Source organism: Euprymna scolopes, chromosome 17 (assembly GCF_053919585.1).
Source record: "Euprymna scolopes isolate OS-2025 chromosome 17, ASM5391958v1, whole genome shotgun sequence".
NCBI classification, from domain to species: domain Eukaryota; kingdom Metazoa; phylum Mollusca; class Cephalopoda; order Sepiida; family Sepiolidae; genus Euprymna; species Euprymna scolopes.
Window position 1 is genome coordinate 5,312,743 of NC_136498.1, and position 16,933 is coordinate 5,329,675.

Genomic DNA, 16,933 nt, shown 5'->3' on the forward strand with positions numbered 1-16,933 from the left:
TGTATATTTCTTCCATTCCTTTTTTTACGCACATTTTATCTTTCTTTTAATAATATATTGGAATTCTTTCCCTTTTCCTTGTACCTATTTGTGAATTAGTCCATGGATTTCTGCCTTTTGGATTACTTTGGATCATCTTCCAAGTACGCGATTCCCTTGGATTTTACTTGTGCGAATGGAAATTTAACTAACTTTCTTGGATTCTGCATCTTTGGAATTTACCGTCATTGGATATTTTACCCTTCATCAGACTGTCCATTCACATGAAATCACTTTTTTATTCACCCTATTCCCTCTGCTTCACTTTTTGTTATCAAGTAAGATCTATGACTTACTTGTAGTTTCATTTAATACTTTTGCAAGCAAAATCCGATCCCGCATTTTGCTAAATCCTACCCTCTGATGAGAAGGAAAGTATTTCTTCAAACTCCACGGATTAAGGACTATCCACTTATTTAGTGTTTCCTTTTTAAAATGAAATATGTTTTTAACTCTTTTTCAACGTATTTTTTACATGTTTTATTAACTACTTGTTCTTATATATGTATATATATATATATCATAATAATAATAATAATAATAATAATAATAATAATAATAATAATGCCCAAGAAAAGTGAAAACTGACAAAAATTCAATAAACTGACCTATACACCCATGTATACAGTGACACCAGTTTCGGCTGGTACCGCACAAACTGTGATGAAATGTCAAAGTTGATGGAAAGACCGAGATGGGAGACCATCAATCAGACCTCTAGTAGAAGGATGCAGAGAATATTGGAGCCTTGGGGAGACATTGCAAGCCAAATTCCAGAGAAAATCAACAGTCATTGCTAGTGACAAATCAATGGTAAAAGATTGTTACAATATTACAAAGTAATTTGCAATGGTTATCGAAAAAGATGAAAAGTGCTGGAAATCTGAAACTGAGGAGATTTCTTGTCACTCAAACTCCAAAGAATTCCACTTATTATTGCTAGTAAGCAATCACTGATAACTTGTGTGAAAACTTCTCATAAGTAAATGATAAACTTGCCACACTCTATGTTAAAGGTAAACACTTGCCATCCTCCAGGTTGACAAATAGCTACAATCAAGAAGGAAAACCTGCAGACGAGACAATCCTGAGGCATAACCTTGGTGAGCTCTATGCAAATATATGCAGAGAGGACCGATTCAGCAACACAAAGCCAAATTACATTGACACTTCATTCATGCCTTATTTGAGAGATTGTTATGCTTGCTATGTTTGGGGTTAACTGACAGTAAAAACTTTTTCATCTTTCTTTTGCCTGTCTATGTAATGTATAGCTTACATCATGGTTTTATACCTTTTTATACTTTCTCAAATTCTTCCCAAATACAGATTCGGATATTTTTATGAATATCATTTGTTTATCAAAGTTTTAATAACTTATCCAACCTACTTTGAAACACCCATCATTTTAAGAGACCATTATCCATTGATTTATGTCATAACCCAAGTCCTCACATAAAATTGCATTTTTCGTATAAAATAAGATCTCATGTAGAATAATGCATCAAAATTAAAATAGACTGAAGGTTTTAACATATTTTAATTTGAAAGTAACAAACTAAATAATTTTATGAAAAACACTTGGAAGGAAACATTATTTTAATCTCTCCATTGCAACAATCATATTTAAAATGGATGAGACAAGCCTCTTTGCTTTCTTACTGTCTTATTAAAATTTTCTTAGCGACCTGGAAGAAACAATCATAGATGGCAAGATAGTAATAAATTTGTGATTTATTGATAATTTCAGCTTAACAAAGAAGTGGAGCTTGCTCATATACAGTATGTAGATCAATTTAGATGAAATTAAACTGATAACCAATGACATTAACATTGACATTAGGACGAATGTTGAAAAAAATGGAAATTGTCCACAGTTTCAACTACCTAGAAACAGTGGTAATTATGAGAACTAAAAAAGGCACAAGATCACCTGTAATGGCACGAACATCCTTTCTACTAAAAGAAAGATATAGTATCTGTTCTGATATTACACAATATGGAATCAAATACTGAATATCCCCAACTTTTCTCCATATACCTTTTCAATACGTCGTCTAACATGGTCACGAAATCCATTAGAATGCCGAACACTTCGAAATAAATTGTGTTAGTTCTTTTTTTTAATAATATCAGTATGTTGATAACATAAAACTTTTATCATCATACAACACTAAAAGCAGACCATCGGTAAGATGACTAATTACAACTAACATAGATATCCAGCGTTGTCCAGGTGGATCTGAAGTTCAGACACAGTTGCTACACTAAACACACAAACAAACCTACGTTTGAGATTTATATAATAGATGATCATAATTTCTTAATTAAAAAACAAAATGAGCGACCCAAGATTCCCTTCTAATTGGCTATTAGAAGAAGAGAGCATTACTCCTTTCTTTGAATTACTACTCGTATCTTTGATCTTCACCTTATAATGCTGATCCTTTAAACAAGGGGTCATCAAGTACCATTTTTTCAGTTTTTCGAAAACTCAACTGAGGATTAAGCCTAGGTTTCTCAGACAATGAACACTAAAATATGTTTAACAATTGTAATTTCTCATATCTATAGGTTTTATTTGCAACATGATGAAAAAAATAAAAATATTCTTAATTGATCGCAAGAATTAAAAATGTTAGTGAAATCCCTAGAAAAACTGACAAAAGAAAAATGTTACTCTTACACATAAATAATTTTCTCTGAAGATACGCTTCCACATAAACACAAGCAAAAAACATATGTATGTGTATATGTATATATATATATGTGTATATATATATATATATATATATATATATATATTAATTTAAACAGTTTATATAGCTTTATTAAAAACGAAAAAATATTTGAAAACAAACCAAAATGAAAGTTGGTAATTGCTGAGATGAAAATATGTGCATATATATAACATAATATACAGATTTGAATATAAATATTACTTATCATATCTATTTGTATATAAAATACATTTTAAGTACATTAAGTAAACAAACTTACATTGTTGTTTGGTTGAATAAAGTAAATTAATACTGAAAATATATGATTAGAAATGCAAAAGACAATTACAAATCAAAACGATTAAATCCTGCAATAATAATAATCATGATAATAATGATAATAATTATAACAATGATAAGCATATTAATAAAAACAACAACAATAATAATAATTATAATAAATCATAAACCGTTCCCTACTCACCCTCGCAGCCATGGACGTAGTCGGTTTTTCAAGAAGGTCCCATACTCGTTGTCGCCATTTGGCAAACGAGCCGGTCCCAAAGTCCTCATCCTCTCCCTTTCGGAGGCTCTCTGCCTCCTTGCGTATTTCTTCAAACACGTGTTCTTTTTTCTGATGATACTTGTGCTGACAGCATGACTCCAGGTAGAGTTCATCCACACCCCAATATTCCAAATCCTCACTGAAAGCCAACACGCACATTTCCTCCACCAAGTGAAGTTTGCCCGTGCGGTAAAAGTTGAGGATGGAGGCAAACGATCGTGGGTGTCTGTCAAAGAAGTACTCGTTTTCAGCCAAGCTGTAATCGTCGCATAGGTCGATTATTGCATCATGTGTATTGCAGTCCTTCAGTTTTCCTAGCCGAGTGTGAGGCATACGGTCCAGGGTGCGCCACAGCACCTCGTGTTTTACCCCGCCGACATTTAGAATGACTCGTTTGGAGACTTCTCTACTCCGCAGGATCGAAGCGGGGTCAGGAGGGCTCCCGATCGACGAGGCTGCATAGAAAGGTCGTTGCAGAGCTGACGACATGTCTCCTACTCCCACACCAACCACACTACCACCCCCAATACCGCCACTGCCACCCCCTCCACCTCCTTCTCCTCCCTGTAAGGGGAGGTTGTTGTTGCTTCCGGCAATGATGCCACCTGTGGGTTGCACAACTGCTGGAGAAGCAGCCAACTGAATGGAACCACCACCGCCACTGGACACGACGGGATTAGGTGCTATTTTCACTTCAGATCGACTACTTTGTTTGCGAGCCGAAGTGGCAGAGGCCGGATCCCTCGTGGACGTGGTGGTAGCCGAAGACAGTAGTGGTGGAGGGTGCTGGTGATGATGATGCGGATGGTGATGCGGAAAGTGGTGATGGTGATCTGATGCAGACGTATTTGCTGACAATGTGGGGTCCCTCTTGCGAATCCCTACCGATGAGGGGTGTTGCTGTTGATGACGGAGCGAGGCGTTCCGTGAAGCTGCCAAAGACGTGGCCGAAGTGAGGTCGCTCCCGCGATCCGAGCCGGCTCCAGAGCTGTGGTAAAACATGGTTAGAAAATAAAGGTCAGGAGGACATATACTTTTTTAATTTAATGGAATTCTTTGTGAAGTCTTACCCTTTTTTTTATTTACTATTACTTTTCAGAAATAACTTTCTTAGATTCTCCACTTATCTCAATTTGGGATAATTTTGATGGGTCTCATCTTTGAGATCAAGACCTCCTTTTAAATGCATATTGGGATTAAATAGATTAGTTTTAAAAAATTACAAGGCAGGTTTATAAGCAGGCATGAAAGCATTTCTTTAAAGTTTCTGCCATTATAAGCATTTGATACAATTATGTATTTATGAATTTAATAAAGGAAGCACTTTACCTTTGTAAGTCTTAATTAAATTGAATTTATTTTCAATTCTAGATAGACATGAATATATATTTACACGCTAGTAGATAGTATTTTAATTGTATATATCTGTATTCATTTTCATGTATTCACACATATATACATACATATATACATATAAGAAACTTCCATTCATACCTAAATATATATTCATTTGGATAAAATGTTTAGGCTGTCTTTTTTCTCAACACTGTGGCAGGTAGAAGCATATATACACAGATATGAATATAGATATATAAATACGTATATACACACTATTGTGTCTATGTGTACAAACATATGAGTATATATAGCTGTATAGTTATAAAAAGTTAAGTACATTTATACAATAAATATTTTGGCATACAAAATAAATATATTATTTGCATTATAAGTAAATATAGTCAGAAATTAAGTAGATATAATTTGAAAATGAATAATTTTAAAATCTAAAGCGTTTGAATTTTACTTATTTAAATGATTGTAGGCAGTTCTTGATAAAAAGGAAATTTAAAAACATTTTTTAATTTTAATTATTTTTGTAGGATTATTAGGGAATAAATAAAATGTTTGTTTTTCTTTTCTTTTTCTTTTTTTAGAAAGAGCGATTGGAATCAAACTCCATAGATTTGAATGGAATGATAGAGGTAGGGAAGGTCAAGTATTTTTCTTTTTTTCTTTTTGTTTCTTTTTTTTCTTGTCTTTTTTTTAAATTATTATTTTTGCATAGACGTAGATCTACACAAATTGGGCGAGGGTCAAAGGGTCAGAGTGAGGTTTTAGCAGGGGACGAAGATCGATTACAAAAGCAGGGAGCGACAGCAGGAGCAAAGATCACGTCACAGATCGGAGGCGGGTATGGATAGCCAATGCAACGACTGTGGTGGCGGGAGGTAAAACATCGGGAAAGTCCGGGAAATCCCACCGCCGCCCGAGAGTGCCAAACCACTGGGACTGCATACAAAAGACAAGGAGAACATTATTATTGGAATCGGTTGGCTATTAACAAACTACATAAGGCTCAAAATAAGAAGAGGCCACTGAACCCCTTAAATGGGAACCAACTATTTTGACAGAAGCAATATTTTTCTGCGATTTTTACTTGAATTTAACATGAAAAATCAAAGTATGACAAATCCTTACTTTTCAACAAGTGATATGAGTATGTATAATAAATAATATGTTAATCCACATGATGTTCGTATTCTTGTTATCTTTCATATGAAAAAGTGAGATCATCTTATTTGCAAAATATGGTGATCAATGATTAATCTGATGTGTCTAAAGTATTTACCTGCTTTAAAATGAATTGTTCCAAAATAGAATTATGTCACCTTATCGAGCAAAACATTACACTTTTAATTACATTCCAAAAAGTGATATTCATATGATTGATTTGAAAAATATTTAGTCGACAATTATTTAGAAAAACAAAACAAGGCAGAAAAACAAATATGATTTCTACAATTTTAAATGAATAAGAATGTGTTATTTATTTAAAAAATATTTAGCTAATAATAACAATGATTCATTAAATCTATTCGTTTGATGATGAAAATGTTATTTCAAACGTCATTATCATCTTTCATTCAGTTTAACGTCAGTTTTAGTGCTGGCATGTGTTGGATGGTTTTTAGAAATTGACTTCTAAGCTAGCCTATCTCTAGCCAGGTATTAATTTATCTTTCTTTCTCTCAAATACATCCTTAACACTTAAATTCCATGTTTTCTTTTACCTTTGTGAACTGGACCTGCTACATTAAATGTATTCATTTAATGACCCAAACAATTTTATATATTCTTTGAAGGAAATCTCTTGTTCTGCACACATGTCTCTATACTTTCTAGATTTAATCTTTCTCTGCGGTCATCAAATCTAAACCTGACTTTAAAACTCACATTACACATCCAAGTGAAGTAATTTTGAAATTTATTCCCCAATATATTTTCATTCATTTTGAGTTCTTTTATTGAATATAACTGAATATCGTTTATAAAAAATATCTTTTATAAAAATTCTCGCTATAAGCTATATTAATTAAAATTAAAAAAAAAAATTCATAGAATTTAGGACTTAGGCATAATTCATAATTATATTGAAAATTCGGCATTATCGAATGATGAATTTTAATGTTTACCTTTAGTGTGTCTAATTTAAAAATTGGCTCTCGTTTCTTCTCATATGGTGTACTAGCAGGGTGACCCGACGTTACCCGGAATTAAATGATGATCAAACTCCCATATTTTTATTGTCATCGAAATCGATGAAATAGTCCATTTTTCAATCAAATTGATTGATTGCTTGCTCTAATTGGGGACCCATCGCGATTCACCTAGAAGCAACTTTACATGCCGCTTGCAGTGACTAAGTTCACAATATATTGTATTCAACATTGCACTGTAAAGAATCTGTTAATTTTATCAAATCATTTTTATATATAATGGCTCCTATTAAAGTTTAAAGCACAAAAGTCAAGTATCATGCTTCAGGTGTGCTCTAAATAGAAACATTCCTTTTAAACGCGCCTTTATCATATGAAAAATCCTACTGTTGATTTTATATGCCTCGCATTACTGGTTGTGCGATGATAATGGCTTGAATTTAAATTTAAAATGAAAATATCAAGTATTATGGCGAAATTAGGCTTTAAACAGAAACATTAATTCCGAACGCACACCTGTCATATCAAAATACTTACTGTTGATTATATATGTTGGGCCTTTCGGCTTGTGTGATAATAAAACTTCTTAAATGTACTCTTGATGTTAGGCTGTGTAAGATGTTAACTTGGTCAAAATCGCCTGTTCCTTCTTTAATCGGATTATTTCGATTATTAATTCTCGATAAACATTCCAACACAAAACCTATTTAAGAACATTGCCAGGCACATAAAGTAAAATTCTGTGAAAGTGTGAAATTTCATAAAAATCAACTCAGTCGTTTTCGAGTCCAATGGGAACGAATTTACAAGCACACAGATGAAGTTCCTTTTATATGATTGTAGAGTTAGAGATTTTATTAATTCAACATAGATAGATAGGGGTGATTTTATATGCAGTTATGGAAATAAATCATATCAACAGTTTGAACAGCAATCATCAGATGATTAACCAAATTATATTCACTATGAACAACATTTCAATAACAATCATTAATTTATATATGGTTATTAACCAAATATGAACAAGGAAAATAATTAGCATAACAATTATTATTTTATATATTATCATCAATGAAATCATATTAATTATGAAAAGTAAATAATAATAATCAACTATTATAGGGTTATCAACCTAAACGTATCAACAAGGAAAAGAATTATAAAAACAATTGTGATTCGGTATAATGATCATCAACTAAACAACTTGAATAATAATAATTGTTTTATATATGATTTATTAACAAAATAAATCAACAAAGAAAATAGTTTTGCTAACATGATTCTATGTATAGTCATTAACGAAATCACATCAACCGCGAATGGAGTTTGAAGAAAATATAATGTTGAAAAGGAATATATCTATTAGGCGATTAAGTGAGGTCAGAAATATGTGTAACATGTAAACACGATAATTAAAAACTATGTTAACATTTATTTACTATTATTTATCATTATTATTCTATCTCACACTCACACATATATTTTATGTTCATAAATTCTTCAACCTCACCAAATTTATAATTAAATCAATCAGCCCTTCTGTATTAAATAGAATCTCTTAGTTGTCAGCTAGTAAGGATATATTTGAACAAAACTCACAATTTTATAACAATGCGTTATTTAACTCTGGATACTTCCCAGGAATCTCATATTCTAATAATAACTCTAAATTGTAACCTTTAACATGGCAATTAATAAAATAAATATAAACAACAAGGGTACCGATACCAATGACCAAAACAATAAATAATTAAAACAAAAACATCCAACAAACTTAAGAAATAATAAAATACCAATAAATCTGGGAAACTAAGAAGAAAAAATAGCTTATGATTCAACCTCTCTTTATATTAATAACTTAAAAACTAACATCCTGAAAGAATTGTTTAAAATTTTAGAAAATTCTTTTAAATACCCTCATAAATACCATTATATACTAAATAAAAATGCTGTCAAAATCTTTTTTCTACTATGCCGAATTTAGCACAAACCGTAATAAATTCAAACAATAGGAAAATTAATCAGGCCCTAAAGGCTAATCTGCGAAATACTACTTCCTCAAATTGCAACTGCCAAGTTCCCCATAATTGTCCCCTTAATAATGACTGTATGCAAGGCGACGTCATATATTCATGCACTGTGACAGAATTGCTCAATACTAACCTCAGTAACCTCTTTGTACCCTCTTTCTTTGTTAAATCAAAATTTTACTGATAACACTTCGGAGCATAATCCATCTGATGTTACATTAAATGATTATCCACCAGACTTGCCTTTAAACGATACTTCTCCCTCCCAAATCTTTTAATGATGACACATCCTCTGTAAATCTGATGGGCCAATCTACCTTCCTTAATTTAAATAGACCTTCATGTATCCCTAATATTGGATTGTGTAGTGGACTTTCGGTCAGCGCTCAAGTTGTGGATAACTTGACAAAGACTAAAGTTACTTCTCATGAAAGAGGAGAACTATTTATGGCACAATGGGAGATTCCATTGTGCACACATGGGCCAGTCTATTCTTTGGATTGTGATTGGCTGAATCACCTGATTGGATATGCTTGTACATAAATACAAGCCCTCAGTCCAGCTCAATCTGGTGTCTGTCTTGTGCATAAGCTGGACCCTTGGTAAGTGTTGCTGCTATTATTATTATTATTGTTGTTGTTGTGTGTTATTGACTACTACAGTTCTTTTGATTATTCTACATCTCCCCTCTTCCCCCCCCCCCCCCCACGAGTAGGCTGGGTTGTATGAGAGGTGTATCTCTCTTTTAGGCCTAGTTTGTTGTGTGGTAGTAACCTAGAAAGAGCTCGGGGAATCCTTGATCGAAAGCGTGGGGATATATGTGTGGTTTGTTGTTGGGGTTTGGTTGCTATGTATGTGCTATTACAGGGAGACAGTGGGAGATGCAAGAATGTAGTATCGCTTGACGGAATTGTTGGTCCTAGTGTTGCACTTGGTATTGGGGTTGGTGCAGGCTTGATTTCGCATTTTCTGAGGAAACGGCGGTTCCTAAGTGTGATCCTTCCGGATCCGTTAACCCTGATTCGGTATTGTCGATCTGGTAGGGAACTGATGATTTTGCCCATTGTGTTCCATCTGCGATTGACTGAATTTTGGATGGCTACGGTGTCACCAGCTTGTAACGGTGGAAGGTTGTGGGTATATTTATTGTATCTTTCTACTATTTTTGCATTGCGGTGGTGGAGCATTTCCTCGCAGTGTTGTGCTGCTGACACCCATTCAGGATGAGGCTTGTAGAGGATTGGCTGTGAAGGGATGGAGTCACGTAGTCGACGGTGAAGTAATAATTGAGCTGGTGATAGACCAATGCTTTGGATTGGGGTATTCCGATACTGCAAGATGGCCCGGGCAACACTGTCATTGTCCAAGGAACCCTGGGGGCCTGTGTTTCCTTTCACAATCCTCTTTGCAGTTTTTCCTTCACAAAAGTTGCAGCGTAGCTCTTGGCGGAATCGGCAGCAATGCCTGCTTTGAGGAAATAGTGTTCCCAATCTTTTGTCTCGAATCCTGTTCGTAGCGCCATATTGGATTGTATAGTGGACTTTCGGTCAGCGCTCAAGTTGTGGATAACTTGACAAAGACTAAAGTTACTTCTCATGAAAGAGGAGAACTATTTATGGCACAATGGGAGATTCTATTGTGCACACATGGGCCAGTCTATTCTTTGGATTGTGATTGGCTGAATCACCTGATTGGATATGCTTGTACATAAATACAAGCCCTCAGTCCAGCTCAATCTGGTGTCTGTCTTGTGCATAAGCTGGACCCTTGGTAAGTGTTGCTGCTATTATTATTATTATTGTTGTTGTTGTGTGTTATTGACTACTACAGTTCTTTTGATTATTCTACACCTAACACTAACTTTCTAACCCAAGATCACCCAATTACACATCTGAAAACTTACACACATATCGAAGCATCAGCTTTTCCTTAATAGAATATGTGTGAAATGAGAAAGGTATCTTATTTTACGTATATTCTTTTGAAAATGCAAATAACAATAATAATACACCATCCCTAACTACTTTAGTTAGGAACCTTAAATCTAATGGAAGATCTAAAAAAAAAAAAAAACTAATTCTTATTCTGTCAACTTTGCATCTCCGAAGCAGTTTTAATAATTTCCTCCTCAAAAGAGTGAAATAGTTTTCATTTCAAACATAGAAAATTTTAATACGCTAACTTCCTCGCCCTAACAGATACACCTCCGCCAACTTCTCCTTTATATTAATAACCTATATATATATATATATATATATATATATATATATATATATATATATATATATATATATATATATATATATATATTTTAAGTGACATTTAAGTACATTTCAGTTGACCTATATTATTTTGCCCTATATATATTTTCGTGCCTTTAACATTTCCTGTCTGGGTCAGTTTGACTTTTGTTTCCCTTTATTTTATATTTTATATTTAACTTTATCATTCTTCTTTTTTTTTTATTTCTCCTTTCTCTTCCCAGATTTTTTTTATTTATAGTTATGTCTCCGAAGTAGAGTGAAAAGCACATCTTATTTTTCTTTTATTAATATTATTTTTTCCTTGTACACACTTTTTTGTGAATTATTCCATGGATTTCTGCCTTTGGATTATTATGGACCATCTTCTTCCAATTACGGGATTTCTTTGGATTTTACTTGTACAATGGAAATTCTTTTAACTTTCTTGAAGTTTTACATTTGGATTTTACCGTCACTGGATTTTTTTATCTTCCACCAGACTATCCATTAATGTGTAATCACCTTTTTCTTTACCATATTCCCTCTGCTTAACTTATTTTGTTTTCAAGTAAGATCTTTGACTTATTTGTTGTTTCATCTAATACTTCTGCATGCAAAATCCGATCCTGCATTTTGCTAATTCCTACCCTCTGATGAGAAGGAGAGTATTTCTTCGAAACTCCCCGGATTAAGGACTATCCATTTATCTAGTGCTTCCTTTTCAAATTAAATATGTTTTTAACTCATTTCAAAGTGTTTTTTAACATATTTCATTAACTGTTTGCTCATATATATATATACACATACACACACACACACTAGCGGGGAGGGAGGCGCCCGACATTGTCCTGGCGTAAAATACGCTTAAATATGATATTTTAATTTATCCATATATTTCGTATATATTATTGTAGAGTCGTGATTTCAAAAGTTGAAAAAAAAAGTACTTTGGTGCCATCAGTTAGAATCAAAATCGAAACTAGTAATCAAAGCTGGTGACGTTACCTCTGTACCAACGTGATATGCATATAAACTGATTAAAAATTAAGATTAAAAATAAACTAAGATCAATGGAAAAAAATGTATAACGATGTTTTCAATTTTGACCCATTTTTGACATCCTAAAAGCTATTTTAACTGGCTAAAGACCCATAAAAGGTCCATAACAAATTCAATTATTTGAGGCCACTAGCGCTTCTCTGCAACTTTTAGTTTCAGAAGAGATAAAGTTTGAAAATATGGAGACAGACAGACAGACATATAGCCTTTTATATAATAGATACTAGCAGGCTGCTCGGCATTGCGCGGTCGTAAAATAAACTTAAATATGATATTTTGATTAATGCAGATTTCGTATTTATTAATATATTAGATTCTACCCAATATATAGTAATGATTTAAAAAGTAAAAAAAAAAAAAAAAAAAAAAAAAAATGACATCTGCGCCACCACTCAGAATCGAAACCAAAACGTTTCGCTTGCGATTTACTTTTTCCTTTGACATTAATTCCTGAGCTATGAAGACATGTTTGCTGCAAGGCTAAAAATTAAAACCTGAACCAATAGCTATTGTGTTACACATGCATATTTGTAATGCCGTCATTCGACCATGACCTGGCAAATTCCATTTTTTAAAATTTTCACACTTTTGCACCGATTTTCCCCAGCTAAAACTCAATTATAAAATTTTGCATGCGTTCGAATACCCTATATATTAAGTTTCATGTCTTTAGACCAAAAACTGATAGAAGAGTTTGCTAGGCAAAATTTAAAAAAAAAATAGATATACACATACATAAATATATATAGAAAGAGGTTTGTATTTACAATAATCTTTTTACGCAAATATTACGCAAGTATAAATTATGTAGAATATCTGCATGAATATAATTACACGTAATAGTTAATTAAGACGATCATCCCATAAGAAAACCCGAAAAAAATAAGGAATTAATTAAAACGAATGTTTATGTATATATGTGGGTATATATATATATATATATATATATATATATATATATATATGCATATTTGTACTTTTTGTGATATTAAAATATAAATATTATGTTATATAGTTCATATCGATTCTAATAGGTAATAAAAACAAAATGAGACCCTGAATCTGGAATCGGTTAACAAAAAATATTTTAAGGATTTTATTTAAATAATGAGTAAATAAAGAAGTGTGCGTTCTATCCCAACCATTATCAATGGACCAGAGGTCATTTCGTCAGCATCAGACAAGGCCAAACTATTTGCAAAGAACTTTGCAGCTAATTCTACTCTATGCGACGAAGGTCATCAACTTCCCATATTTCCTCCTATAACACAGAACACGCTAGGTAACATACAAATATCTGTGCATGAGGTCGCCAAGCTAATCAAGAACCTTGATTCCAGTAAAGCAACTGGCCCTTACAGAATCAAGAATCAAGAATGCGCTTAACACACAGTGCAAACGGGAAACACATCATACCGAATCACCCTTTCGATTGGCATTGCAGGTACCACCCAAGAAAAAAGAAAAAAAACGGTATTGGATGCTGTTGATGGATATCACTCAATCCTGTTGGACAAAGAATCTCAGCCATTGACAACTTTCATCATGGAATGGGGGAGGTTCATGTATCTCTGAACCCCCCCAGGGGTATCTAGTGTCTGGAGATGCCTACACACGTAGATTTGACGAAATAATTGAGGATATCCCCCGCAAAATAAAGATTGTCGACGACACTCTACTTTACGACTCGGATATCAAGGAATCATTCCTACACACATTCGATTTCTTGCTACATTGTGCAAAGAATGGAATCGTCTTGAACAAAGATAAGTTCCAATTTTGCCAAGACGTTGTGCAATTTGGCAGCCTCCAAATTACACCCTCCGGGATAACCCCCTCAGAACCAATATTAGACGCAATATCCAACTTCTCAGTACCAAAAAACATCACTGACGCAAGATCCTGGTTTGGGCTTGTCAATCAGGTAGCCTGGGCATACTCGCTAGGACCAGTAATGCTACCATTCCTCGATCTTGTGAAAAAAGACTCACATTTCACATGGAACCAGGACCTTGAGAATGCATTCAAACAGTCGAAACAAGCCATTGTCGACCTTGTTCGTAAGGGTGTCACAACATTTGACAAGAATCGAACCATTAGCCCCTAATTGGAGCAAAGAAGAAATGGGCTTCCTGCTCCTTCAGAAACACTGTTCGTGTACCATGGGAAAGGCCCTCATGTGCTGCCCAGAAGGTTGGCACCTGGTATTCGCTAGTAGCAGATTTTGCACTGATGCAGAGCGCAGGTACACGCCGATAGAAGGTGAAGCAGCAGCAATCGCATGGGCATTAGAAAAATGCTGTGTGTTTGTTATAGGTTGCCCTAATCTCATAGTGGTGACGGATCACGAGCCACTGAAGGGCCTGTTTGGTGATAGAGATCTAAGCAAGATCCAGAACCCCCGACTGTTTAGATTGAAGGAAAAAACCCTGAGATACCACTTCAACATACAACATTGTCCTGGGAAATGGCATAGGGGGCCCGACGCTTTCTCCCGTAACCCAACGGTCGTGATGAACGCCCTCCTTGACGTATTTCCCTTCCAACCCTCCAAATCAGACACTTCAGAATCCGAGAACCTCAATAGCATAGTTGAATCTACTGCTCTCATATCAACATTTGGGTACAATGACAACGTAGCGATCACATCACCAGGCACCATCAAGGCAGCAGGACGTCATGACCCACAGTACCAAAAGTTGATATGGTACAGCAAGGTTTTCCTGAAACACAAACTCTCACTTCACCCGAAGTCCGTGAGTACTGGAAAGTATGGCACCACCCCAGCACCCATGATGACCTGGTGCTCTTAGACAGAAGAATACTCGTTCCAAAAGGTCAACGAGGAAATATACTGCGCTGCCTGCATTCAGCACATCAGGGCATAACTGGAATGAAAGCTTGAGCAAACGAATCCATATATTGGCCTGAAATGAATGCCTTCATCCGCAATACTAGGGAGAACTGCATGACTTGTACAAGGATTGCACCGAGCCAGCCCCGGGAACCAATTACATTGACACAATCCCCAGAGTGGCCATTCCAGCAGATTGTCATGGATCTGTTTCACGTTGATGACCACAGATACCTTGCTTGCGCTGACAGATTAACTGGCTGGCTCATCTTGTACCACCTAAGCCAAGGGCAGGCAACTGCCTTTCAGCTCATCTCAATCTGTCGGGAGATATTTAAAGCATATGGTTCCCCAAAAGAACTCAGCAGTGATGGTGGCCCGCCATTCAAATCCCTCCCATTCATGCAGTTTCTAGAGAAATGGCCTGTAAAGCACAGGTTATCATCTGTGGCCTATCCACAATCCAATGGTCGAGCGGAGCTAGCTGTCAAAACAGTCAAGAGGGTTGTAGATGGCAACACAGGACCAAAGGGTCCTTAGATAACGACAAGGCTGCCAGGGCCATCCTACAATACAGAAATACCCCTATACAGGGTATCAGCCTATCCCCAGCACAGCTTCTGCTCCACAGGCGACTTTGAAACTACCTCTCCTCTCACCCGACCCTTTACAAGCCACATCCGGAATGGATCGCCGTGGCTCGAAAGCGCGAGATAACCCTGTCTCGGCGCCACACGTGGTTCATAGAGATGCATAACCATACGGCCCATTCTCTCCGCCCACTACAAAGTGGGGACTTGGTCGTACTACAAAGAAACAACCGTCTCTGGGACATCACTGGTCGGGTGATTGAAGCCCTCCCCTATCGGCAGTACCGTATCAGAGTTGATGGCTCTGGTAGAGTCACCTTGCGGAATCGACGGTTCCTCAGAAAACTTGAGACTCCCACATCTCCAAAGCCCATCCCAAGTGTGCTACCAGGGGCCCCACCTCACATACCCCAAGTGACAGAGACAAACAGCTCTGTCGTACCAGACCCTCAATTTGACCTTCGGACACAGCAACCCGGCGGGAACATCACTCCAGAAGAAGTACCTGAACCTCTTAGACCAATGCCAGCCAAGTCAGCGCAGGCACTCGCGAGGCTATTCCCACATAATCAACCTGGCCGTGAGGAGCTCATTCCTCCTCGGAGGCCGTTACCCCCATGTGATGGGGGAGGGGAGATGTAGAATCAAGAATGTGCTTACCTTCCCTCTCCACCATTATGGACCATTTAACTAATTTCAACATATTTATTCAGTAGCAATTAGTGGTATGCTAATTGCCATTGGACCAGCCTACAATTAGTCAGGGATGGTGGATTGTTCTATTTTGAGGTGCCTGATTGGCTAAACATGCCAGGAGGGGTAGATGCCACTCTACAAATGCCAGCTGCTCTGGCATTCAGGGGTTTTTACTGTTCTAGACTTCTGCCAGGAACTACACACTGTCAATTATCGCATCCATTCAGCACAACATCTTCATTGGATTAGCTGGCTCATCCTAGCAATATTCTACAGCCCTGACGGCATTCCAATTATAGTGTTAAAAAAGCTTCAACCAGAACTTGCTCCCATACTTACGAAACTGTTTAAGCATTGCCTTAAGGAGAAGTGCTTTCCGACTCCCTGGAAAACCTCATCAGTATGTCCTGTATTTAAGAATTCAGGTGATAAGTCATCTCCCTCTCAGTGCAGACCAATAAGTCTCCTGTGTATTATGAGTAAGTTTGCTGGAATCCATATTAAATAGAGAAATAGTCAACCACCTCAGCAGAAATAACCTTCTTAGTGACACACAATATGGTTTCCGTTCCGCAAGATCAACCGCAGATGTGCTAACGGTTATATCTCACAGGATTAGTGAATCTCTTGACAAAGGCTT

The 16,933-nt window shown here is 35.9% G+C and overlaps 1 protein-coding gene across 3 annotated transcripts in view; it reads right to left on the reverse strand.

Annotated features, from left to right (window-relative positions):
- LOC145296655 (potassium voltage-gated channel subfamily B member 2-like) overlaps positions 1 to 16,933 on the reverse strand; it is a 1,059,074-nt gene that overhangs the window by 569,243 nt on the left and 472,898 nt on the right. For 2 of the 3 annotated variants that reach the window (XM_080142594.1, XM_080142592.1), the window contains exon 2: positions 3,244 to 4,312. In XM_080142594.1, coding sequence (XP_079998720.1) covers positions 3,244 to 3,813 — 570 coding nt within the window. In that variant the 5' untranslated portion in view covers positions 3,814 to 4,312. Of the gene's footprint in view, positions 1 to 3,243; positions 5,614 to 16,933 lie in introns of all 3 variants that reach the window. The other variant, XM_080142593.1, reaches the window with a different exon arrangement.